Source organism: Nerophis lumbriciformis, linkage group LG10 (assembly GCF_033978685.3).
Source record: "Nerophis lumbriciformis linkage group LG10, RoL_Nlum_v2.1, whole genome shotgun sequence".
Lineage (NCBI taxonomy): Eukaryota > Metazoa > Chordata > Actinopteri > Syngnathiformes > Syngnathidae > Nerophis > Nerophis lumbriciformis.
This window is the reverse complement of record NC_084557.2, coordinates 8,890,001-8,915,636: the sequence shown is the minus strand read 5'-3', so window position 1 is coordinate 8,915,636 and position 25,636 is coordinate 8,890,001. Positions and strand designations below refer to the sequence as shown.

General features: G+C 38.4%; 1 protein-coding gene across 4 annotated transcripts in view; it reads right to left on the bottom strand.

Annotated features, from left to right (window-relative positions):
* Positions 1–25,636, bottom strand: part of caprin1b (cell cycle associated protein 1b) — a 35,334-nt gene that overhangs the window by 5,698 nt on the left and 4,000 nt on the right. For all 4 annotated transcript variants that reach the window (XM_061970314.2, XM_061970312.2, XM_061970313.2 and 1 more), the window contains exons 2-14: positions 16,999–17,130; positions 10,228–10,392; positions 10,057–10,119; positions 9,891–9,977; positions 9,567–9,805; positions 9,391–9,473; positions 4,100–4,300; positions 3,979–4,031; positions 3,824–3,907; positions 1,404–1,577; positions 1,220–1,325; positions 1,091–1,146; positions 924–1,013 (exon numbers count right to left, since the gene is read on the bottom strand). In XM_061970314.2, coding sequence (XP_061826298.1) covers positions 924–1,013; positions 1,091–1,146; positions 1,220–1,325; positions 1,404–1,577; positions 3,824–3,907; positions 3,979–4,031; positions 4,100–4,300; positions 9,391–9,473; positions 9,567–9,805; positions 9,891–9,977; positions 10,057–10,119; positions 10,228–10,392; positions 16,999–17,130 — 1,533 coding nt within the window. The remainder of the gene's footprint in view (positions 1–923; positions 1,014–1,090; positions 1,147–1,219; positions 1,326–1,403; positions 1,578–3,823; positions 3,908–3,978; positions 4,032–4,099; positions 4,301–9,390; positions 9,474–9,566; positions 9,806–9,890; positions 9,978–10,056; positions 10,120–10,227; positions 10,393–16,998; positions 17,131–25,636) is intronic.

Genomic DNA, 25,636 nt, shown 5'->3' with positions numbered 1-25,636 from the left:
AATAAGTTTTTCAACTTGTTTAAGTCGGGGTCCAAGAAATAACAGTAATCAAATAACATTATAAATAACAATACAAAATAATTATTATAAACAAACAGTATTAATAATAAATACTTTTTTTGTAAATATAAGACAAATGGTAACTATTTATCCCCCTGAGGAAAATGTTACTCATGTGGGTAGTACGGTAATAAACTCAAGTATTATTGTCATCAACTGTCATCCCTGCCTATTTATTCATTGTTGTTGTTCACTCGAACACACACGCAATTAGATCCCATGGTAAAGTGATGTTATTCTACAATGTTATGTTAGTGTTTTACACTTGCTATACTAATTTACATAGCCTATAGTTTATTCAACACAGACCGGAAGAAACAATCTCCAACGTTGAATGGTCACTGAATGACAGGAGTACATGTTGCTGCTTGTTTACACTGAACTGAGTCAATGCTAAGCTACTGATTGTAAGTGATACATTTATATTTAATTCCATTTTTAATGAAGTAACTTGCCACTAACATAATTCAAGTCAATTATGTCTTACCTTTACTTTGGCATGTAAAGCTGCACCATGTTGGACATATTAAACCCTTTACCCGCAACTTTCTTTAGGCAGGTTTTGCAATTGGGTGACCAAATGTCTTTGTCATTTTATAAGTACCGTATGTGAAATGTTCCCGATGTTGGGTTGGGATCAGTGCTTTGTCCTTCTGCCATTTTTAAGCTAATGTAGCATACTAGCTTGTCTTTCTTGATAGGTGTGAATTACCTGTACCGTTGGTGTAACTTTGTTTTATGATCCATGCAAGTTGTGCTAAAAATAAAGCGGCCTCATGTCAGTGTTTAGCGAGTGAGGAGGACTGAAACACACGGTGTAGTGGAGCCTGTGCAAACCTGCAGTAGCGCTTGTAATTAAGTACCTGAATGGGGTCAATAGGCTCTGTTGGTCGAGAATCCGGCGTGTGGGAGGTCTGATACATGGGTGGTGGTGTTGGGGAGACCATGGGTACCTACGAACAGAAGCAAAGTCAAACATGCTTTCATGTTCTCTTGATCTCCAATCAGCCTGCTTTGTAAAGTGACTTACTTGTGTGGGCTCATCTTGGACAGTGTTGGGTTGGGATAGCCGTGAGTCTGGATGAACTAGAGATACCAGTCTGATCAACGCCTCACTAGAAGCAACATCTGTATTCTGTTAATTTTTTTCTTAGCTTACCTGGAGGACACATCTGTGGCAGGTCCATGGTTTGAGAAGGTTTCATAGGCTGGGCCGACACAATGGCAGGGTCAATTGACTGACCGTCAAACTCCAACATGGAATCCTGAGACCAGAATTTAAGTTGGCATCTGTGCTAAACACTTACTGCGTATCAAAGTCATATTTAGCTCACAGCAGCTACCTGCATGAAGTTGTACGTTCCCTGCATCTGCGCCATTAGGTCCTGCACCACCTTCTTCCTGACCATGGGGTCAGTAGGCGGCACAGGAGACACTAAGCTCAACGGGTGGGTCTCCAGAGGAATAGGGGGAGGGGCATGCTGCACGGGTTGTTGCTGCTGCATGGCAGCCGCCACCTGCAAAGGACACAGAGAGCAGATGAAGGGAGAAACACTCAAATAAGCTTTCCAAAATTAAACACAAGAGTGCAGCCTGTGGGCTTACAATGGGATGAGTATTTAACACCTAATATCAACAATCCCAGGCACATTTACAGTGGAACCTACTAATTTAAATGTTGCTAATACTGCACCATTATTAATAACATACAAAAATATGCAAGAGCAATGGTAAAATTATACTTAAAACATTGACTGTACAGTTGATGAATAAACATATTATTGTAACTGTTTAACAATGGAATTAATTTAATTCCCATCATTTCTCATGGGAAAATTATTTCTACAGTATATATGAACAAATTAGAGGCTGACCAGCATCTCCTGATGTATTCAAGACCTAAGTAATTATTTTTGGGCCACAAAAATAGGCGGTACAGTTTAGGTTGGTCTTGGTCAACAACTCATCCATGTCACCCAACTCATCAAGTCATGGTCTTGGTGTTCTTATTACTAAAAAGTGCTCCTTTAAATAGGCATCAACTTACGTACATTGTAGAACACTTGTCGACATAAAATAAACAGGGATAATTTTTATGAAAGAAATCAATTTGTTCATGACTACCGTATGTGTAGTAATGTTAACTTCCATTATCTGTCACAAAGTGCTTGCTCGTGTGGGGTTCAGTTGGTTCAGTAGAATGGTTCTAGACCTGTTCCATGTGCAAAGTGCCTTAATATAACTTCTGTTGTGATTTGGTGCTCTATAAATTGAATTTAATAGAATTATTTCTAAGCAGTGTGAAACAACAAGAGCAACATAACTACTCCTATGTTACACAGCATAAGTAAGTAAGTAGTAAAGCATACAGTGTCATCCTGTTCAGGACAAAATAAGCTTTGAAATAAAAGCATGGCAGTATTACCCTGGTTTCTACCAGAACAACTAACAAATTGCACCCATTTTTTAAATTATATTTATCGTTGGCCACAGGAAGAAAAATGTGTGCATGTACAAAACTTAATCGCCATTGTAGTCAAGATATACATGAAATTAGTACAGCAGCTCGCTGTGAAACGAGTAATTTACGAGAACAGAACAATCAAAATAGAATATGGAAAAATTGAGGAACAATGACCACTAACTGACGTAGGTTTAAAATTCCTTTATCCTAAACCGTTTTTTTTTGCCTCTGGTCAAAGTCACAAATGTGCAGCGAAATCTAGTTTTGGTCAAGATTTGGGGTCGCATAACTACAGTCCGGCCAGCGTCTTCAATATGACCCGCGGGATGTCTGTAAAAAAATTGTATACGCTTAACCTTAAAGATATTCCACTACGTAATAAAAAAAAAAACAATACATCAAGTCAACAACAACGTCAACACACACAGGCCACACAAACTAACATGCCTACTGAATAATGTGGACATTATAAAACTTTTAAGTAACATATACATGTCAAAATTACATCCATCTATTGTCCCTACAAAGCATGATGGGTAATATGCAAAACAGTCTGTGCCCACTCTTTGCCACATTTAGCACATTATTTTTGTTCTAAGTTATGCAGACAACCGCCTATGTCGATGTGAGTCAGCCAGTCCAACACACATTAACTTAAATAGAGGACACTAGACTTATTTAAATGACGCACATTTTGTGAGTACTCCCTCTCCCTTGAGAGTCACTTTGATATTTTACTTTTATTATTTTGGAAAAAAAAAAGGACAAGCGGTACACCATGGATGGATGGTAAAATAAATGTTACATACTGTATGTTCATATACAAAGCTTTGTGTTATTTATTTACATTTAATTTTATTTCTACAATGTACGGTGGGCAACTTTTTGGACACACCTGCTTTAATAGAAAATCAATCAATCATTCTTTATTTATATAGCCCTAAATCCCAAGTGTCTCAAAGGGCTGCACAAGCCACAACGACATCCTCGGTACAAAGCCCACAAAAGAAAGAAAGACAGGGGTGTTATTGCAGCTGCAGAATTGAATAGTCCTTTTTATTGCAACTGTTAATGTGAAATCAGGTGTATGTGAAGTCATAAACGAAAGCTTATATTTTCATGTTTTGCAAGAGGCTTTTGCAGGGGGAGGAGTAAGCCACTGTAGCTGGTTTGTGAAACTGAAATCAGCAAAATGCAACAAAATGCGTATGTGGAGATAAGTGTATTCAAGGGTCAATAATGGTTGCAGAGTAAAAAAGAAATGTGGACATGCGTAGACGTTGGCAGGTCTGAGTGTACCTCAATTTCTGTGGTCCACTCATCCCCTTGCTCCTTTTCACTTTCGCTGTATGTGCCCTCTGGAATGAACTGTCTGTTTACAAACTGAATATCAAAAAAAGCAAACATCAGTAAAGTAATTGGTAAATATCTGCATTAAGAAATAATTAACGTACCTCTTTTGTTTCCATGGCAATGGGCTCTACGTACTCTTCAATCACGTGAGTTTCTGTCAAGAGAGAAAACTGGTAAGTCATTTTACAACAAAAAATAATAAATCAAACAATGTTGGATTACCTGCGTCAACGGTCTCTTCTTCTACCTCTGATGATTCAGTTGCTGTTGCCTCGGCTGCAGGAACCTCCACTTCCTCCTCTTTCTCCGCCACTTCCTCCTCCTGCTGCTGCTGCTCCTCACATAGTCCATTTTGGTGAGTTTGAACCTGATCGAAGTAACCGCTCAGCAAAAGCTGGTCCAACCTCTCCTTCAGTGCCTTGTCTGGCAAACAAGTTAAAATCTTACAATTAGTCACATGGATGAAAAGTTAATTTGCAGCTTTTTACACCCTAAATCACAAGTGTCAAACTCAAAGCATGATATTTCATCTGGCCCGCAGGCCATTTGACACTCAACCTGCATCCTGCTTGTACAGTAAATTTCAGCAAAACAATCTCACATAGATCATAAGTAATGCCTTTGTTACTCAAAAGGGGAACTTCACTTATTTTTTTTATTTTTTTTAATGTTTGCCTATCATTTACAATCTCTATGTAAGACTTTTTTTTTATGCATTCTAATTCGTTAAATACGGCAAGAATGAGGTGGCTAACAATGCAGATAAAGGGAGCACACTATTCTGCCCATAAAGCAGGGCTGTACAGTGCAAGCATTTTAGTCGCATTTGCGACTAAAAATAGGTTGTGCACATATAAAAAAAAAAAGTAGCATATGTGCGAATACAGATTTTAACCCTTAAATTATCAGATTGCTCCTAAAATAAATCCAAACAAACTAGAGTAAAGTTTTCACTTATCTGTATAGCATGTTTGAAATAAACTTAAACCTTAACCAAATGGACAAGTGATTGAAGTGGAGGTGTCATTGATCACTCTGCGCACGCTGAAAGCTGTGTGTCCCGCCCTCCTGCGCCATGCACAGAGAGGTGCCCCTAGCTCACAAAGTCTTCCAAAACGGAAGTAAAACGGTCTTAGTTGGAAGAACTGGTCAGTAAAATAATTTTTTTTCCACCACCTTAAAAGGGGGTGAAACTACTTTACCCAAGGCTATATTCTTAAAAATTTGTGTTCTGGTAGGTGGAAATTGTAATGTGTGTATTGATGCAAAGAGCTGTTGCAAAGCAGAAAACACCAGGGCGGCATGGCGTAGTGGGTAGAGCAACCGTGCCAGAAACCTGAGGGTTGCAGGTTCGCTCCCCGCCTCTTACCATCCAAAAAAATCGCTGCCGTTGTGTCCTTGGGCGGAACACTTCACCCTTTGCCCCCGGTGCCACTCACACCGGTGAATTGAATGATGAATGACAGGTGGTGGTCGGAGGGGCCGTTGGCACAAATTGCAGCCACGCTTCCGTCAGTCTACCCCAGGGCAGCTGTGGCTATGAAAGTAGCTTACCACCACCAGGTGTGAATGAATGATGGGTTCTACATGTAAAGCGACTTTGGGTACTTAGAAAAGCGCTATATAAATCCCAGTTATTATTATTAACACCAGTCTACACATTCAAATTTACCAGGAAAATGGAAGATTCCTTTGCTGTCAAAATTTGCACTTGAAAACTAATTAAAGTACAATATAAATGAAGACCTCATTTGTTCTTAATTGGAAATTATATTTAAGAAAAATACACAATTTTATGGCGCTAGAAAACAGACTTAACACTTAACATTATCACAATATTTTAATACAACAGCTTGGTCATAATCTAAGGTGCGATGGTCTGAGGCAGGAAACACCAGAGATGAAAACGAGCCCCACTCCAGCCCAAGATTTGGTGCTACTTCCTTGCCCTCGCTTATAAACACATTATTATGGGACTGTCTGCGTAACGCCACTTGTTAACACACATACGCCAGATAGAAAGATGTAGCAAGAGGAATCAGTATGACAAGTCGAAAAGGCTTTCTGAGGCTAAGAAAGTACTTTGAAAGGTTGAGATGTTTTCTGGGATTTAACCGGTTTATAAAGTGACAAATTGGATTAGTTTAGATTTGTGTGTTCAAGTTAAAGGACATAATTAGGGATGGGAATCGAAAACAGGTTCTTGTTCAGAAGCGGTTCCAAGTGTATCAATTCCTTGGAATCGCTCGCCCCTCCTGCCCCCCGGCGATTCCCTTAACAATTCCTGCAGTGCGTAGGGGAACATGGCGCGGAAACACTCCCGATGTTTGGCTATATTTTAATAAATGTAATAACTGCAAGGTTGCTATTTTATCTAATAGGACATACAAGCAATATGTTGAAACATTTCAACACACAACATGCTATAGCTATAAATGAGTGTCGCATTTTTATGGCATATAAAATGAATTTAAACTGTGGTATGTTTGAGGACTGCTGAACATCATGAAAATGTCAATGCTTGACGAAAGACTGTTAATAAAACAAAGAATAATAAACAAACACAAAAATGGGGGGCTTTATAACAGTGACTGACATAATTTTGCTAATTTCAAAAGGAGTGAGTTCTGCTGTGTGTACCCCTCCCCCATCTCAAAGCACTCACAGGCAGCTTTTGTCTGGTTTGGGACATTACAGACAACAACAAAACAAGACTTGTCAACCTTGAGGAAATGTTATGAGTACTCCTTGTCGACTCCTTCGCTTGTCATCTCCCTTTCCTACACACAGGAAATAATGTTCTGTAACTCGACCTACCACTGCCTTTACAGTGCAACAGGTTAGATTTGGAGGTGCACGCCACGCTACGCAAGAGGGTTTGCAGTGAGAGAAGTGAGCCAGTGTAAAAGGAGTAACAAGAGAGCAGCAAAACGTACAAGTGTCTATCAAGGGTCAAAATGTATGCAGAGCATGAGAAATGTGTACATGTTGGCAGGTCTGTGAAATAGAAGCGACAGCAGAAAGTTAATTTGTAGTTCTTAACATATTTGTTGTGATTGTCATGTATTTACTTTTGATTGATCAGGAGATGACTTGAAAATCTTAGCCGATAATATTGAAGAGGAAATGGTTCAACTAAAATTGTGGTTTGATGTAAATAAATTATCTTTAAATTTGGAAAAGACTAAATTTATGGTATTCAGTAATAAAAAAAAGATAGTAGTTAGTTTATCCATAAACAATGTGAAAATTGAGAAGGTGTCTGAAATCAGATTTCTTGGGGTCATCCTAGATGAAAAGTTGACATGGTAAGCTCATATATTGCATGTGAAAAATAAGTTATCTAAAAGCTTATTTATTTTGAACAAGGTTAAATACAGTTTCCCGCATAACACAATGATAATGTTACATTGCTCAATTATTCTACCTTATTTCAATTATTGTGCAGAAATATGGGGAAATACATATCAAAGCCACATAATGCCTTTATTTCTTTCACAGAAAAGAGTAATTCGTATCATTTTTACAGTAGGATATAGAGACCACACAAATCCACTCTTCATTAGGTCAGGATTATTAAAACTAAAAGACATTGTAGAATTGCATACTCTATTAGTGATGTTCAAAGCTAGAAATAAAGTTCTTCCGAAGGACTTACAAAAGTTATTTGTGTTCACGTCTGAAGATGAGAATCACAGAAGGCCGTATGATTTTAAACATCCAAGTGAGCGAACAAATGTGAAACAAATGTGCTTGTCTTTCGTTGGTGTGTAAAGAAAGACTTAAAAAGTTGCAAGAATATCTTTGAATTTAAAAAGAGTTACAAAAACAGACAACTGGAATTATATAAAACTGATTTTTGATTTTGATTGGACGTGTCATTGTGAAAATGCTTAAACAAAAATTAAAAAGTATGTTGAAGTTCGGGTGTTGGTGGAGGGAACAGTTATAAAGTAATCTAAAATCATTGGTGTTAAAAAGGGGGCAGTTAAATATAAGAATAGTATTCTTCCATCTGCTCCCTTCTGATCATGGAAATGTATAAGAAACAAAAAACAATGAAAGTGTCAACTGTACGTGGCTTGTATATATGCATTTTCATGAAAGGAATAAAAGGAAATGACGATGATTTCCCACAACCTAATTTCTCTCTTTTAGAGTGTATTACAAATACTGTATATGCAAAAAAAAAATATGAATATGTTTAACTTGACTGTCATTAAAGTGGTGATGTTGTATTTTCGTTTGCACTTTAATTTTAGTCATCATTTTTGCGCTTAATGTCTGTGACTCCAGACTTCTTCTGTTTGAGATTGTTATTACTGCCACAAGTGGTGGAAAAGAGCATACAACCGAGTACTGCTGCAGCCCATGCAGACCACAGCTAAGAAACATTTCTTTGCGGCCCTCTAGGGGGCGCTCGGTGATTAAAAAACACTGATTTACATGTTATGACCTGAATATTAAACAAGTATTAATGATATTGTCATTTTAAGCGCCAACACAGACAAACTACTTTAGGCAGTGCCATGATCACAGAGCACTAACTATCTTATGCAGCTACTGTAATGACATACTGAGCTGCTGCTGCATAAGATTCTGAGCTGGTGAAACTTAATTCTGGATTATAGATCATTCCTCTCACTTGTATAGTAGAAAGTTGTGGCCATAAAGTTGGTCAACTTTGATATTCTACTTAAACCCGGAGATGGCGAGAAAGACACAAAAAGACGATCATTTGCAACCTTTTTTTTTTTCCTGCACGAGGATTATGATTAATTTTTCATTTAAATTGGAAGATATGAACATTTCATCATTCGGCATCCCATAGAGAGCAGACATTGTACAGTAAGTGATGGTTTTTTTTATGTTCATAGTTTGTATTTCTTGTTTAGCACTTAGCAATAGTGTGGCGTGATGCTTAATGTTTCACTCAAGCTGGATCTGTTTGGCACACAGCTTCTAAAACGTGTTGCTCCTCCTCTGTATATTCAGGCCAAAGAATATAAGGTTCTGGATCATCAATTGTCCCAAAGTAATCGTCGTAATGTCTTTCATGAAGTCTGCCACCATTAGTAGCAGTGTTGTAGTTGAAGTAAATAGCGAATGTTGTGATGAGTTTGTCAAATTAATATGCCGCAGTATGCTTAAAATGAGCAAAATACATGAATATTACATGTTACTATGAATGTGCCTGTTACTAAACTACATGTATATAAAACAGATTTTGGGATGTTTTTAAAGCACTTTGTAGGCGGAATAGAGCAAATCCCCATACCTTCATTGTTGGCTGACTTTTGCTAGCGTTTATTTACAAGTTAGAATGCATAAAAGAAAAAGAAATTCATGTATTCTTGATTTAAATAAAGATTTTGAATTATAGGCAAAATTCCAAAAAAGTGATTTTCCCCTTTAAGAATTATTGATTAATTATCAAAATCCCTGATTGTTCCTTTTAGCTTCCAAAGTGAGAAAGTCCCTTGCTTACAACTGTTATACAATGTTAAACTTACATGTTGTTCCAACCACCGCCTTGTCTCTGCCTTCCAGAAGGTCCCACAGGTGTAGAGATGCCTGATCATACTGGTTAGCCAACCTGGCATCAATTGAACAAGTTCTCAATAAAAACAACTACTTTCAGGAAGAAAAAAAATAAAATTCATACATCTAAAAAAAAATAATCACCAACCTGATAGTTTGGTCACGGTCTGGCCCCACCAACTTGTAGAAGTCATCGAAAGCCATCAGGTCCAGATCTGTAAGCAGCGGCGAGCCTCCGACTCCCTGCCTCAAATCCTGCCGCACCGACTCCTCGCCCAGTCTATCCAGAAGGAACTGCAGCTCCAGAACAGTCTTTAACCTCCTCCGCTCTGCCTCCTCCCGTTGCTGTTGTTGCCGTCGGGTGGACTTCTTCGCCACCTTCTGGATCTGATGACGACACAGAAGAAACTGATGCAAGTCCTTTTTGTCCTCACTTTAGGAGGACCCCCAAGAAACACAATGCCCTCCTTACATCTTGCCCAAGAGTAACGAAGGTCTTCTGCAACTCTCGGGCAAATTCCAAGTTATTCATGACTTCCTGGTATTTGGAGAGCGCCTCCTAATGGGACAAACCAAAACAATTTTACATATAAAGGAGTTATTATTGCAGTTGTATATGAATGAGACTATGTTCTCACCAACTGGTCCTGATTCAGACTCTCGCCTTTATCCTTCCGAACTTGATAATCATCCAGTTTGCTCTGTGATAGTCAAAAGTTAGTATATCAAACATATAACCACATTGTTATTGACTTTTCAGAAGAGATCTAGTTTGCCACCACGCAAAGCACTTGCTACTCAGTGTTTACCTTTTTCTTCTCCATGTTGCGGGCCTTCTTGTCGATAACAAGAAGCACCTGCTTCAGGACTTCGGACTGCCCACCAAGTGCATTAAAGCCCATTGAACCTGGAGCGGATCCCACATCTGGGCTGGCTGACTGCACTGTCCCGTTCGCATTCATTGCAGAGGGCATCTAACAACGACAGGACGTAAGTTAAAACCACGGAAGAAATGTAAACAACACATCATGCATTAGCGGTGTATTGCTTAATTGAATAATCGATTTACATTCCTTAAAATCAACTTCATCGATCTGTGCTCGGCAAGTTTGCCTTGCGGAAGATAGGTATCAAAGATTGTTTTAAAAGGGAATCGATTGATTTTATCGTTACAAGAAAAAAGAAATCTTTGGATTTAAAAACAGCAGACATTAAATTAAGTTTAGCACGTTTAATGTAGGGCGGCAACAACTAATTGATTAAATCGATTATAAAAATAGTTGCCGATTAATTTAGTCATCGATTCGTTGGAACTATGCTATGCGCGGAGGCTTTTTAAGAAAAATAAAAAAATGTTTTTTAATAAACCTTTATTTATAAACTGCAACATTTACAAACAGCTGAGAAACAATAATCAAAATAAGTACAAAACAGCGCCAGGGCGGCGCTGAGGCTACGTCTCATGAGGTGCCAGTAAGCTAGCCAATAATGTGTCATGTACAGCTCACGTGAAAACGCCGCCTCCTTTGCTGGAAACATTCGAAAAATGGCGCAGGAAAACAGTATGGATAGTTTAGCGGAGAAACATCTTGAGGTTATTGCTTCAATGGAGAAAAGTGTACGACCTAAGTCGTCAAAAGTGTGGGAACACTTTACTTTAAAGACTTCAAAGAAGACCGTTTCCTGCAAAATGGCACAGAAGTACAACATTGCTTCAGGAGCACCTGAAAAGGAAACATGTTGGAGCCATGGATGAAGGGAAGAACTGACGGTACGTAACTTTTTAAGTACATAGTGGCAACAGGCATTCATGTGTTCAGCTTTTTTGTGAGTAACGTTAACGTTATGCCTTTGTTGCAACGCGGGGCTGATAATGTGCCTCCGGCACATATGACTCCATTTTGAGAGAGAAAACGCACGGTTACCAATTTCGAAATAAACGTAACGGACAGAAATATCTCAGGTTGGTTTCATAATGGATCAATGTAGCCGGTCCCGATAAAGCTATATAAATACATCTAGATTTGAGAGACGCTTTGGTATAACAAAACGTTATGAAGGTGCTGGAATATTTCATGCTATTATTCAGAAGCAGCCTAAAATGAATCCTTTATTATTCACAACAGAAACGTGTACAATATCTGATTCAGTTCTGATCTGATGAGTTACATTTCTGTGTTATTATTGGTGTATGCTGCACCCCCAATGTCCAGAACATGGTGCCAGTATGCTGTTTTTTTTCAATAAAATACTGGAAAGGATATGTAGTTTGTCTCTTTTATCAGATTATTAATCGAAGTAATAATCGACAGATTACTCGATTATCAAATTAATCGTTAGTTGCAGCCCTAGTTTAATGACAAGGAGCTTAAACGTTAGGTTTGCCTGCCTGCGGCCTCAAAACAGAAATGGTGGATTGCTACAGTGGTCGAGAAAAGTCATAAATGTGAACGCCACAAGACAATATCATTAATTACAACACAAAAACTTTCGGATACAGCACAAGTGCAAACGCTAAAACAAATAGAAATGACACAACACAATAATATAAAGCTAATACTCAACTTAACGTTACAAAGGACGCGTCGTGACCGACACAACAGAAGTGACAGCAGAGCAAGTTAGGGCGACGCGCCGATTTCCAAAACACAGCAACTGCCAGCCATGGAAAAGTAATTTCATCAGAAACAAATAAATACAAGCAATGGATCGAGGCGGCTATGGAAATTAGAAAGCAAGGGGCTAACACTATTAACAGGGATGAGGGGGCATATATGCTTCCGCACACCTTGGAACGCTGTCCCTCATCAGCGACGCTGGGGCGAAAACCAGATACTGTGTGGCCGGGTCAGACAACTTTATTTAGCAGGTAAATCTACCTTTAAAATGTTGAGTTACTGTAGTTTTATTGAAAATTGATTGAATATTGAAAATGTGACAGGAAAAGGTACCCTCTTGTTAATTCAACCTAAAGTTTTTAATTTAAATAAGTTGTGAATGCATTGGTCATTAATTGTAGTTTAGTTGCTTGTTTTTATCCATAATTCATATTATATTCCCTTGCAAAAAAATAACAGGAATATAGGAAACTTCACCTGCAGTGTCCAGTATTTTTTTTTACAGTCACACTGGTTGATTTATTTATTTTTTGCTAGAAAGTTACTGAATTGGGTTGGGTTAATAACAGATTCAGAGCGCGGCAATCACAACAGAAGAAGAAGACGACGAAGCAGAAGAAGAGACATGGCGACGACAAGTAAGAAGAAGAAGTACGCTTGCAAGTTCCAAAATGATTGGAAAAAAGAATTTCAGTTCATCCAGGACAGCTCGAAGGGGAAGTGGTATGCTGCCTGCAAATTTTGTAGATCAGACTTCTCCATTGAACACGGTGGCCGAACGGATATAGTCACTCATGAACGGTCAGAGAAGCACAAAGCTGCGGCAACCCAGCATTATGGGCCACCTTGCTAAATGGAGACCCGAGGGTGTAACTTATGCCGAGACAAAGATGGCTATGCTGATAGCTACAGGCAACATCCCGTTCTCATTTGCGGATGTTTTCAGCAAATTTGTGAAGGATATGTTCACGGATTCAGCGATCGCTCGCCAGTACGCAAATGGCAGAACAAAGGCTACTCAAATAGTGAAAGGTGAGTGTATAGGGTCGCCACCCGTCCCTTATAATACGGAGTCGTCCCATATTTTAAGATTAAATTGTTAAATATTATTTTTTTAAGTAAGCAGCAAGTACAGTAGAGTTAGTAGAAAAACTGTGTTTTCATTACTGTGTATTTGATAGGTGCCATTGCCCCGGAATTGGACAAGGAAGCGATTAAACTGTGCCAAAACCAACCCTTTGGTCTGATGTGTGATGAAAGCACAAGCAGAAACACAGATAAAGTATGTATTTTGTATTTACAATTCTCTTGTAAAATAATTATATATACAGGTAAAAGCCAGTAAATTAGAATATTTTGAAAAACTTGATTTATTTCAGTAATTGCATTCAAAAGGTGTAACTTGTACATTATATTTATTCATTGCACACACCAGCAGATGACATGGCACCCCAAACCATCACTGATGGTGGAAACTTTACACTAGACTTCAGGCAACGTGGATCCTGTGCCTCTCCTGTCTTCCTCCAGACTCTGGGACCTCGATTTCCAAAGGAAATGCAAAATTTGCATGGTTGGGTGATGGTTTGGGGTGCCATGTCATCTGCTGGTGTCGGTCCACTCTGTTTCCTGAGATCCAGGGTCAACGCAGCCATCTACCAGCAAGTTTTAGAGCACTTCATGCTTCCTGCTGCTGACCTGCTCTATGGAGATGGAGATTTCAAGTTCCAACAGGACTTGGCGCCTGCACACAGCGCAAAATCTACCCGTGCCTGGTTTACGGACCATGGTATTTCTGTTCTAAATTGGCCCGCCAACTCCCCTGACCTTAGCCCCATAGAAAATCTGTGGGGTATTGTGAAAAGGAAGATGCAGAATGCCAGACCCAAAAACGCAGAAGAGTTGAAGGCCACTATCAGAGCAACCTGGGCTCTCATAACACCTGAGCAGTGCAGAAACTCATCGACTCCATGCCACGCCGCATTAACGCAGTAATTGAGGCAAAAGGAGCTCCAACCAAGTATTGAGTATTGTACATGCTCATATTTTTCATTTTCATACTTTTCAGTTGGCCAACATTTCTAAAAATCCCTTTTTTGATTAGCCTTACACAATATTCTAATTTTGTGACACACGGAATTTTGGATTTTCATTTGTTGCCACTTCAAATCATCAAAATTAAATGAAATAAACATTTGAATGCATCAGTCTGTGTGCAATGAATAAATATAATGTACAAGTTACACCTTTTGAATGCAATTACTGAAATAAATCAAGTTTTTCAAAATATTCTAATTTACTGGCTTTTACCTGTATATGAGTGGGCCTTTTGAATATCTCCCTAATTCTGAGGTCTCAAGGTTGGCAAGTATGCCCTCATCAAGCACATTGTCAAATTAAGATCTACAACTCTTGAAATGTTGGATTACTGTCATGTACTTTTAGCTCAACTATAAGACGAACAGAATAAATTGGCCACACACTGGCAAGGTGGAGTAAATGTAACCATGGGATCGTGTAGGGCTGGGCGATATATCGAATATACTCAATATATCGCGGGGTTGTCTCTGTGCGATATAGAAAATGACTATATCGTGATATTCCAGTACACGTCTTACGCAGTTGCTTTTAGCTGCGGGCATTACACTACAGGCGTTTCTCACTCTTTCTTGTCTCTCCTTCTCACAGAGTGGTAAAACAAATGCACATTCTTACATACGTCACATACTATCGCGCATGCAACGTCATACACCCTCGCCGAGCAGAGAGGTAGCAGAATGGTAACGTTAGTTGTGATGCTAGCATAGTGGTGCGAGTGGTAATACGAGAGAGAGAAGGTGCCAATCTGGTAACAAATGGAGGAAGAATTAATCCCCAAGAAAAACAGCACGGGGTCCATCGTCTGGTGGTGGTTTGGCTTCAAGCGGGAAGATGTTAAACAGACAACCGTAATTTGTCAAGTATGCGGCAAAAGCGTTGCTACAAAAAGTACCGGTAGCAGTTCTACTAATGTAGCATCATTTGAAAAGTCACCCGCTGAAGAGTGCTTGAAACTCTGCATGTCAACATCTCTGTTCGGTGCCACACCCACAAAATGCTGAAGCAACCATTTCCAGATCAACACCGTATGAAAAAAAAAGTCAACAACAAAAGGAGATAACGTCTGCAGGAACCTACCACATAGCGAAAGACATACACTATTTGATTTCCTATTATGCAGCTAATTTTTATTTGACAGTTATTGAAATATCTTGTGTGACATCATGCAAAAAAGTGCACTTTATTTGTTTTAAACTATTGTTGTGGTGTTCTGTACAAAAAGTGTACTTTAATTTAGTGTTGTTTTGATATGTCATCTTAGTGACATCATGCACAAAAGTGCACTAAGAGCTTGTTTTAAAATGTCTCTGACAATCTTGCACTTTCTGTTTTGGAAATGACATGAATGTTTGTGCCACTGCTTAATAACTGTTTAATAAATACACTTTTGGTCAATTGACTTAGTTGTGATTTCCCTCTCTGCATGAAAGTTTAAAATGAGCATATATTAATGCAGTATGAAGAATGTTTTAATGTCGACACATAGAATCATCATACTGCTGTGATTATATGCATCAAGTGTTCATTCAAGGCTAAGGCAAAATATCGAGATGTATATCGTGCTTATAATGCTTTAAAATGTAATATCGGAAATTATAGGTATCGTTTTTTATTATCGGGATCGTGTTTTTGTTTTTTTTAATTAAATCAACATAAAAAACACAAGATACACTTACAATTAGTGCACCAACCCAAAAAACCTCCCTCCCCCATTCACACTCATTCACACAAAAGGGTTGTTTCTTTCTGTTATTAATATTGTGGTTCCTACATTATATATCAATATATATCAATACAGTCTGCAAGGGATACAGTCCGTAAGCACACATGATTGTGCGTGCTGCTGGTCCACTAATAGTACTAACCTTTAACAGTTAATTTTACTCATTTTCATTAATTACTAGTTTCTATGTAACTGTTTTTATATTGTTTTACTTTCTTTTTTATTCAAGAAAATGTTTTCAACTTATTTATCTTATTTTATTTTATTTTTTTTAAATGAACCTTATCTTCACCATACCTGGTTGTCAAAATTAGGCATAATAATGTGTTAATTCCACGACTGTATATATCGGTATCGGTAATTGAGAGTTGGACAATATCGGAATATCGGCAAAAAAGCCATTATCGGACATCCCTAGTTTTTACCCTTCTTTGTGTAGACATTGTTGATTGTCATGTCATGTTCGGATGTACATTGTGGACGCCGTATTTGCACCACAGTAAGTCTTTGCTGTCGTCCAGCATTCTGTTTTTGTTTACTTTGTAGCCAGTTCAGTTTTAGTTTCGTTCTGCATAGCCTTCCCTAAGCTTCAATGCCTTTTCTTAGGGGCACTCACATTTTGTTTATTTTTGGTTTAAGCATTAGGTACCTTTTGACCTGCTGTTTCCGACATCTACAAAGCAATTAGCTACCGGCTGCCACCTACTGATATGGAAGAGTATTACACGGTTACTCTGCCGAGCTCTCGACAGCATCGACACTCAACAACACATCATTTGCAGACTATAATTACTGATTTGCAAACAATATTTTTAACCCAAATAGGTGAAATTAAATAATCTCCCACGGCACAGTGGTTAAAAAACACTGTTTTAGGTTATAACCGGTCTTATTCCCGACGCTTTTTCTCGCTTTTTTTATTTTTTATTACGATGTGAAAGGGGCTCAATCTGATCTTTGATCCACTGTGGCAAGTTGGTCGCTAATCCCTGGTAGTTTGCTAAAATGTCCGCACTGTCGTTAGCACGGACCATTAGCCCCTAGTTCGCCTCGCGGTGTAGGCTAGTTTAGTAGCCGGCCGGCAGCCTTGCTTCCCCCCCCGGGCCCCCGGTTTGGGGGCGAACAGGCATTTCACCCACCTTAATGTTATCCACTGGGGAGCTGTATGGCGAAATGTTCAGCACAGCCAAGTTGTTATGGTTGTTTCGTTGCTTTATTTTCTCTTTTACTCTATGTGGGATCCGCCCCGCCTGCCTCACCGACAACTGAGACTGCAAGAAGGAGGGAGAAACACTTTATAAAGGCAAAGGTCCGTTCGAGAATATGCCTGTCGAAGTATAGTACAACTTGGCATTTCAATAAAAATATTCTAGCCATAATACAAACACTAAAACACGACATTTGTAATAGAAATACGCTTTGCGACGATTACAGATTGACAAAAAATCCGTTACAATTTGTTGTTGTATTATTTTCAGTCAGGCAAAAGAGCGCGATCCTCAAGGAGGAAAATCTGCACCATCATTAGCTTTGATAGGCCAATGGTGGAGACGAATGTCTCTGCGGTGCTTCATGCTGCTGACATGTGCCATGCCACACGTTGAGAAAACGGACATTTTTGGATAAAAACCCGTTACAAGCAAAATTGTCAAAACTATAAATAACGTCAACTTTAAAATGTTTGTTTAAAAATGAATGACGCTGTAAGAAGAGAAGACGTGATTCAATGCGTTGAAGAGGGTGGCGCAAATATAATTCATTTCATTTTTTTCTCATTTATTTATTTATTTCAGGCAATGACATAAAAAAGTACAAAGTTGACAACACATAATAATATAAATTAATATAGTGCAAAAGGTATAGTATGTAATGCATGATTGTCCAGTTTTGCCTGAAAGGGAGTGGGAAGAAGATCATTTATTTAATCCCACCCCCAGTTTTCCATTCAGTTATTATTCACATGAGTTTCACTCTTACTTTGTTCAAGGATTATAATACAGATGTTGTATCATAGTGGCATTACCACAGGTAACAATAATTATTACACTGTAACAATAATTTGTATCAACAATGTAGGAATAATGAATATACCAACAATGGTAATAGACAACATATAAATAATGGTAAGGAAACATTGAGCACATGTTAACACTTTGGGATAGAGTACAACAGCAGGTCAATTTAAAGACCCTCATCTCTATATTTGAACCAGATCCCATCCATCCATCCATCCATCCATCTTCTTCCGCTTATCCGAGGTCGGGTCACGGGGCAGCAGCCTAAGCAGGGAAGCCCAGACTTCCCTCTCCCCAGCCACTTCGTCCAGCTCTTCCCGGGGGATCCCGAGGCGTTCCCAGGCCAGCCGGGAGACATAGTCTTCCGTTGGGAAGACTATGTCTCCCGGCTGGCCTGGGAACGCCTCGGGATCCCCGGGAAGAGAACCAGACCCCATGTTTATATAGTAGTTTAAATCGATTAATAGTTTGGCATTGTTTGTGTTGTAAGTCCAGTTTGTTCCATAGTTTTACTCCCCATACAGACACACAAAAACGTTTACGAGTGGTTTGAGCTCTCGGCAATAACAAATATTTTAATTGCTGTTTTGGGCAGTAGATAGGATCTTTGATCCAAGACACAATTAACATTTAACTAAAATGTTATTTTCTTTGTGCTCGAAAAAAGAAAAGTAGTGAGAATATCTCCATGTTAAGAAACTCTGCTTCGGCTCCGCCATGATGTCTTGTTAGTAAACACAGACAACACATTGACTTCAATATAATGGATAGAGTATTAAAGTTCAAATAGTTAAAATTATATCTCGAGAATTCACATTTAATCTGGTATATAACTTCCAATTGGTAGGTTTACGTGTTCTATTGCTTTCTGACGTTACTGTAACGGCGTTATTTTCGGCGGTAACTAGTAGTCTAACGCGTTATTTTTTATATTCAGTAACTCAGTTACCGTTACTAGATGATGCGTTACTGCGTTATTTTACGTTATTTTTTTATGTCGTATCGGCTAGAAACAGAAGATCTGAGTGTGTTTTATTGGAGAGCTGCAGTGTTGTCCTTCTGATTCTTCCTGTGTCACAAGGAAGAGAAGAGGCGCGCTGTGTGTGGGTGGTGTGGGGTGGGGGGCGGGTGTGTCTGTGTTTACTAACAAGATATCATGGCGGAGCCGAAGCAGAGTTTCTTAACATGGAGATATTCTCACTACTTTTCTTTTGTCGAGCACAAAGAAAATAACATTTTAGTTAAATGTAAGTTGTGTCTTGGATCAAAGATCCTATCTACTGCCCAAAACAGCAATTAAAATCTGCTGAAACAGCTTCAAAAGCAACATTCTTCGACAAAGCTAGTAAAGAGAGACAGACTCCGATGCCACTTCACCTCCATCTCCACCTCCACCTAAGGATTTTAACGGAGGCACTGCTAGCCAGGACAACATTGATAGAGCCATTGCAGCGTATGTGCTAGAAGACATGCAGGCTATTTCTACAGTAGAGTCACTCGATTTCAGGCAGCTAATTAGCATGATACCGGCGTCAAACAGCAAATGGCACGGAAAACATTTTCCACGTACCTGGACACAGTGGACAGTGAGTACATAAAAATGGAAAGCGAGCTAAAGAAAACTCCAAACTCTGCCTCGGCTCACCATTCATTACTGAAGGTACACACTCTCTGTCAATTCTCTTATATACTCTTTCATTCTAGACTTCTAGTGTTTGATTATCACATCCCTCTAAATGTATAGACTATAAAGTTCACAAACATAAAGAGGGATCCTAGTGGGCCAGGCCAATCTGTCCCTTTCTCTAAACTAAAACTGGGGAAGTGTGTAGAGTGTTCTGAGCTTCAGTACAGTGTTGATCTCCTGAAGACATGATTTTATTTCACAATTCCTTGAGAGAAAAAAATGCCTGGTTAGGCTTTGTGTGTATGTCATGTGTGCCTTCCTTGGGTGAAGCCAGGTTTACAGCTATGTTGTTATTATGCTGTTTGTTACTTATGTATGTTATGTTGCAGCTATTACAGGAGCCTTTCATTTAAACTCATTTGCTTTTCACCCAACAAACCCTACTTTACTAGAAATTAACTCATCTCCAGAAAATCAATTTACAATATGTAACGCTAAAGGAATTTGGGCTGTTAGACATTATATGGACAGTTCTTACATTTTGTAAACGTATGAAAAAAATTATGTAAAAACGTTTTAATGTTGTTGTGAAAGAAGTCCGTTTCAGAAGATCACAAAAGCAATATTATTACTTTTAAAGTATTTGGTGGCTTAAGATGTGTAAGAGCTCCTTGTCTCAGGAACCTTTACATTGAAAATGTTAATTATTCTAATTACACATTTTCTAAAAATATATATATGAGGGCAGTGTTATTAAAATAATATTTTCAAGGCACAATTTAAAGACAATATATTCTAAAATAGATAAAAATAGAAACAAGGAAAATAAGGACACAATATATTACATATCCGATTCTTCCTAAAGGTAAATAAATACAGCTTAATATAATTAATGGAATATACACTACTAATCATTTTTGAAACAATAATGTAACAAACCCATATTCTCCCATTGGATTAATGATTTTAAATTAATAACTAAAATCTTGGAAAATGTAAAATAAATAAATAAATAAAAGCCCTTAATTTATTGTCTTTATTGGATAATTTAATTTGTTTGGGCCCAGGTTTGCGTATATGTTCATTTGTGTTGCCTCTTATTTTTACTTTTACCATCTTTAAAATGTGTTTGTACATGGATTGTATTTAATTAAATGTTATTTGTTGTAAAATATAAAATGTATTTGAAGTGCCTTGATTCGTTTGTACAATGTGTATATATATATATATATATATATATATATATATATATATATATATATATATATATATATATATATATATCATGTTTGTGTTCTCAATTGTTCAATACAAATAAAAAATAATTTCTGCCGTGCAAAAATAACCATTGCTGCTGCAGCTGACATGTGCTATCACACATGTTATAACTACTATGATTTTTGACAAAATGTTGAGTGTATTAAATTATTTAATGACTAATATTATATGACCTTTACAACTACAGTGTTTTTTCTCCCCAACTATTGTGACCATGCAGATATTATTGTTTGTAATGTTATGACCCAGTACCAAGGAAGTGTGTTGTCCTAAATGTTATTAGAAGATGCTAATCTACAGTTATTGAGTGTCCGCCCTGAGATCGGTAGGTTGTTAGTTCAAACCCCGGCCGAGTCATACCAAAGACTATAAAAATGGGACCCATTACCTCCCTGCTTGGCACTCAGCATCAAGGGTTGGAATTGGGGGTTAAATCACCAAAAATGATTCCCGGGCGTGGCACCGCTGCTGCCCACTGCTCCCCTCACCTCCCAGAGGGTGAACAAGGGGATGGGTCAAATGCAGAGGACAAATTTCACCACACCTAGTGTGTGTGACAATCATTGGTACTATAATACTATAATATTATTAAGACATGTTGAACAACCATAATGGTTGTATTAGTTACACCAGCAGGTGGCAGTAAAACGCAGCAAAGTGAATCACAAAATGCATGAACTTCAAGTCACAATTTTAGTGGATATATATTTATTTCTCCTTATTTACTCCCCACTGTGCAGACTGATGTGTTAGGGAACCCTAACGAATATTACTTTACGTAATAATCCACTTCTACTACTTGAGCAACAAACCAAACCTGTGAGCCGTCTAAAGAATGTGCAACCAGCTTCCTCTTGTTGTGTCAAACACAGGAAGCTCAGCTTTGTGATTGCAATGTCCCACAGACTGTGTGTTTTTTTGGGTTAATACTGATTATGGGAGGATTGTGAGTGCAAGTGAAGATCCATTTCAACGAGTGACTCATTTCAGCAGTCGGCTGTCTTTCAATCAAACAACAAACATCACTTCATATTTTCTAAAGAGAATCCTAGAGTGGTTCCTCATTTGACCTCCAACTTTTTTTTGTATTTTTTTTTTTTAAACATGAGGCTCAAAAACCGCCCTCTTGTTCAAACTTACAGAACAGAACACTTGTTTCTCTTTATTAAGCAGGATAAATATTCTCAACCATCACCCTCTAATCACTGGCGGCGACCCAAATTGGGGAAATTTGAAATAAATGTGTAACATATCTTATATTTAATAAAACGAATTGAGGTAGTGCAAAATAACACAGTGTTCTGCAAATCATGTTTAATGAACATTTCAGGCACAACAAGGTTGTTTTTTTTAATCCAAAAACTCAAAACGATTTTAACCCGTAGGTTCCTCAAAGACTCCAGTTGAGTTTAATTTCAGAGATTTTACTTCAAAGCACTGCAAAACTAAGCATACAGAAATGTAGCAAGTGAATTATAATTTACTTAAGATGAAACAATTTTTTCAACATATTATTCAACATAAACAAAATGCATCCAAACAAATGCACTGGATTGATGGTAATCTACATTGAAAAACCCCTTAAAGGGGTTTTTATCACAATTTCAGAAGGGTTAAAACCATTAAAAATCAGTTCCCAGTGGCTTATTTTATTTTTCGAAGTTTTTTTCAAATTTTACCCATCACGCAATATCCCTAAAAAAAGCTTCAAAGTGCCTGATTTTAACCATCGTTATATACACCCGTTCATTTTCCTGTGACGTCACACAGTGATGCCGACACAAACAAACATGGCGGATAGAACAGCAAGATATAGCGACATTAGCTCGGATTCAAACTCGGATTTCAGCGGTTTAAGCAATTCAACAGATTACGCATGTATTGAAACGGATGGTTGTAGTGTGGAGGCAGGTAGCGAAAACGAAATTGAAGAAGAAACTGAAGCTATTGAGCCATATCGGTTTGAACCGTATGCAAGCGAAAACGACGAAAACGACACGACAGCCAGCGACACGGGAGAAAGCGAGGACGAATTCGGCGATCGCCTTCTAACCAACGATTGGTATGTGTTTGTTTGGCATTAAAGGACACTAACAACTATGAACTAGGTTTACAGCATATGAAATACATTTGGCAACAACATGCACTTTGAGAGTGCAGACAGCCCAGTTTTCATCAATTAATATATTCTGTAGACATACCCTCATCCGCTCTCTTTTCCTGGGGGTCTGGCGGCAGATTTCTTTGACTTTATCGTTGGAAATGCATCTGCTTTGAGTGTCGCAGGATATCCACACATTCTTGCCATCTCTGTCGTAGCATAGCTTTCGTCGGTAAAGTGTGCGGAACAAACGTCCAATTTCTTGACACTTTTGCATCTTTGGGCCACTGGTGCAACTTGAATCCACCCCTGTTCGTGTTGTTACACCCTCCGACAACACACCGACGAGGCATGATGTCTCCAAGGTACGGAAAACAGTCGAAAAAAGGGAAAATAACAGAGCTGATTTGACTCGCTGTTTGTAATGTGTTTGAGAAAATGGCGGATTGCTTCCCGATGTGACGTCACGTTGTGACGTCATCGCTCCGAGAGCGAATAATAGAAAGGTGTTTAATTCGCCAAAATTCACCCATTTAGAGTTCGGAAATCGGTTAAAAAAAAAAAAAGGTATTTTTTCTGCAACATAAAGGTATATATTGACGCTTACATAGGTCTGGTGATAATGTTCCCCTTTAAACACACCAGCTTTGGTGAGTTTACATGTCTATTTGGAACACCTCCAAAACAAAATACATAGACAACAAAGATCTACATTAAATTAGAACATCTGATATTTAATAAGAATAACAGGCAATCACGTTTTGATCTTCATCTTCAACATAAGACATTATTGGCACGTTTACCATCTTTATGGCAGTAGACTATTAATTTACATTTTTGGTGGATTTCAAGTAGGACTACAGAGCGTTGTTGTCACCAATGTTCCCTCTAATTTTTCATGTGTGTGAGCAAACGCAAAAACTCCCTGAGCATTGAGTGGAGCCCATGTGAGCAACATCAGACGTGCACACTGTGGCTACACCAGCAGCACACCTGTCACAAACCTGACTAAATAACAAGTTCAATCTCCATCCATCCATCCATTTTCTACCGCTTGTCCCTTTCGGGGTCGCGGGGGGTGCTGGAGCCTATCTCAGCTGCATTAGGGCGGAAGGCGGGGTACACCCTGGATAAGTCTCCACCTCATCGCAAGGCCAACACAGATAGACAGACAACATTCTCTTATTATTATAATCAAATGACAGCAGTCATTTCCATTTCTAATATAAGTGTTTAGGCCCACTTACAATGACAATAACAAAAAATATTGTTTTTCATGAACTGTGTACTTGTATTGTTTGTCTGGGTGGAGGTCCTGCTTTGGAAATAATTTGTACCCCTTTCAGACATTGCATTTAGTTCCCATTAAAACATTCACATGTTGCACAATGAGATGTAAGCAGGGGATCATGTGTACATTCCTGCAACTTCCTGTTTGTAAAAAAAACATTTTTTATTAGTATTTATTTAATATACTAACAGCATTTCATGATTAATATTTATAAATTAAGATTCCTAATAAATGACACTAGAATAAGCACACATTTGATTGGTAAATTTGTAACGACCTGGAATTACACTTTATGTGTGGTGTTGGAGTTGTCCGACTTTTTGTGTGGCTGTAAACACATCACTGGCTAAGTGCCATATGTGCATGTGTTGGCACAAGTGAGAAAGAGCGAGCGGCTGCTGTTGATATAACAAAGTTGCGTTTGGTCTGGTTTGTACTGCAGAAAATGACCAGTTTTGCTAGATATTTTACTAATGTTTTGGTGATGTGTTTATGGCCGACAATAAAGAGTTTTGCTCAGTAAAGTGATCGATGGAATTCATGTCCTCAAAGCGTCTCAACAGACGTTACAATATTTGAACAATGATGACGAAAACTGTTTTCTCTGTCGTGTCCGTGTGTCGAAAATTGTTATGCCCTTATTTTTTTATTTGATTTTGTGCGTGGCATAGATTTGCGGTGCGCAGGGGACGCTTGAGCAGTGCACAATTGCACAGGCGCGCACCTGAGAGGGAACATTGGTTGTCACTACCTTCAGGAGTATTAAAAGAGACACTTTTGGGTTGCGACCCACCAGTTGAGAATCAGTCCTGTATATGTCAAGAACGCTCCGCTGTTTTCACGGCTTGTTTTTAAAGACCTATTGCAAAAATGCAGATCAAAGATCCTCTTTATGTCAGAAGCGCTCTGCTGCTTTTAGGGATTGTTCTTAAAGACCTATTGCAAAAATGCTGCTCAAAGATCGTCTATAAGTCAGAAGCGCTGCGTTGCTTTTAGGTCTTGTTTTTAAAGACTTACTGAAAAAATGCTTATCAAAGATCCTTTATATGTCGGAAGTGCTCTGCTAATTTTAGGGATTGTTCTTAAAGACCCATTGCAAAAATGCTGATCAAAGATCGTCTATATGCCAGGAGCTCTCTGCTACTTTTAAGGATCGTTTTTAAAAGAACTAGCAAAAATGCTGATCAAAGATCGTCTATGTGCCAGGAGCTCTCTGCTACTTTTAAGGATTGTTTTTAGTTACCTATATTGCAAAAATGCTGATCAAAGATCATCTATATGCTAGGAGCTCTCTGCTAATTTTAAGGATTGTTTTTAATGACCTAAATTGCAAAAATGCTGATCAAAGATCCTCTGATAACAGAGTGCTCTGCTGTTTTTAGAGACCTGCTGAATAAACGCTTGTCAAAGATTATCCATATGACAAGAGCAATTTAAGTTTTAAGAACATTCAGAAAAACATGCT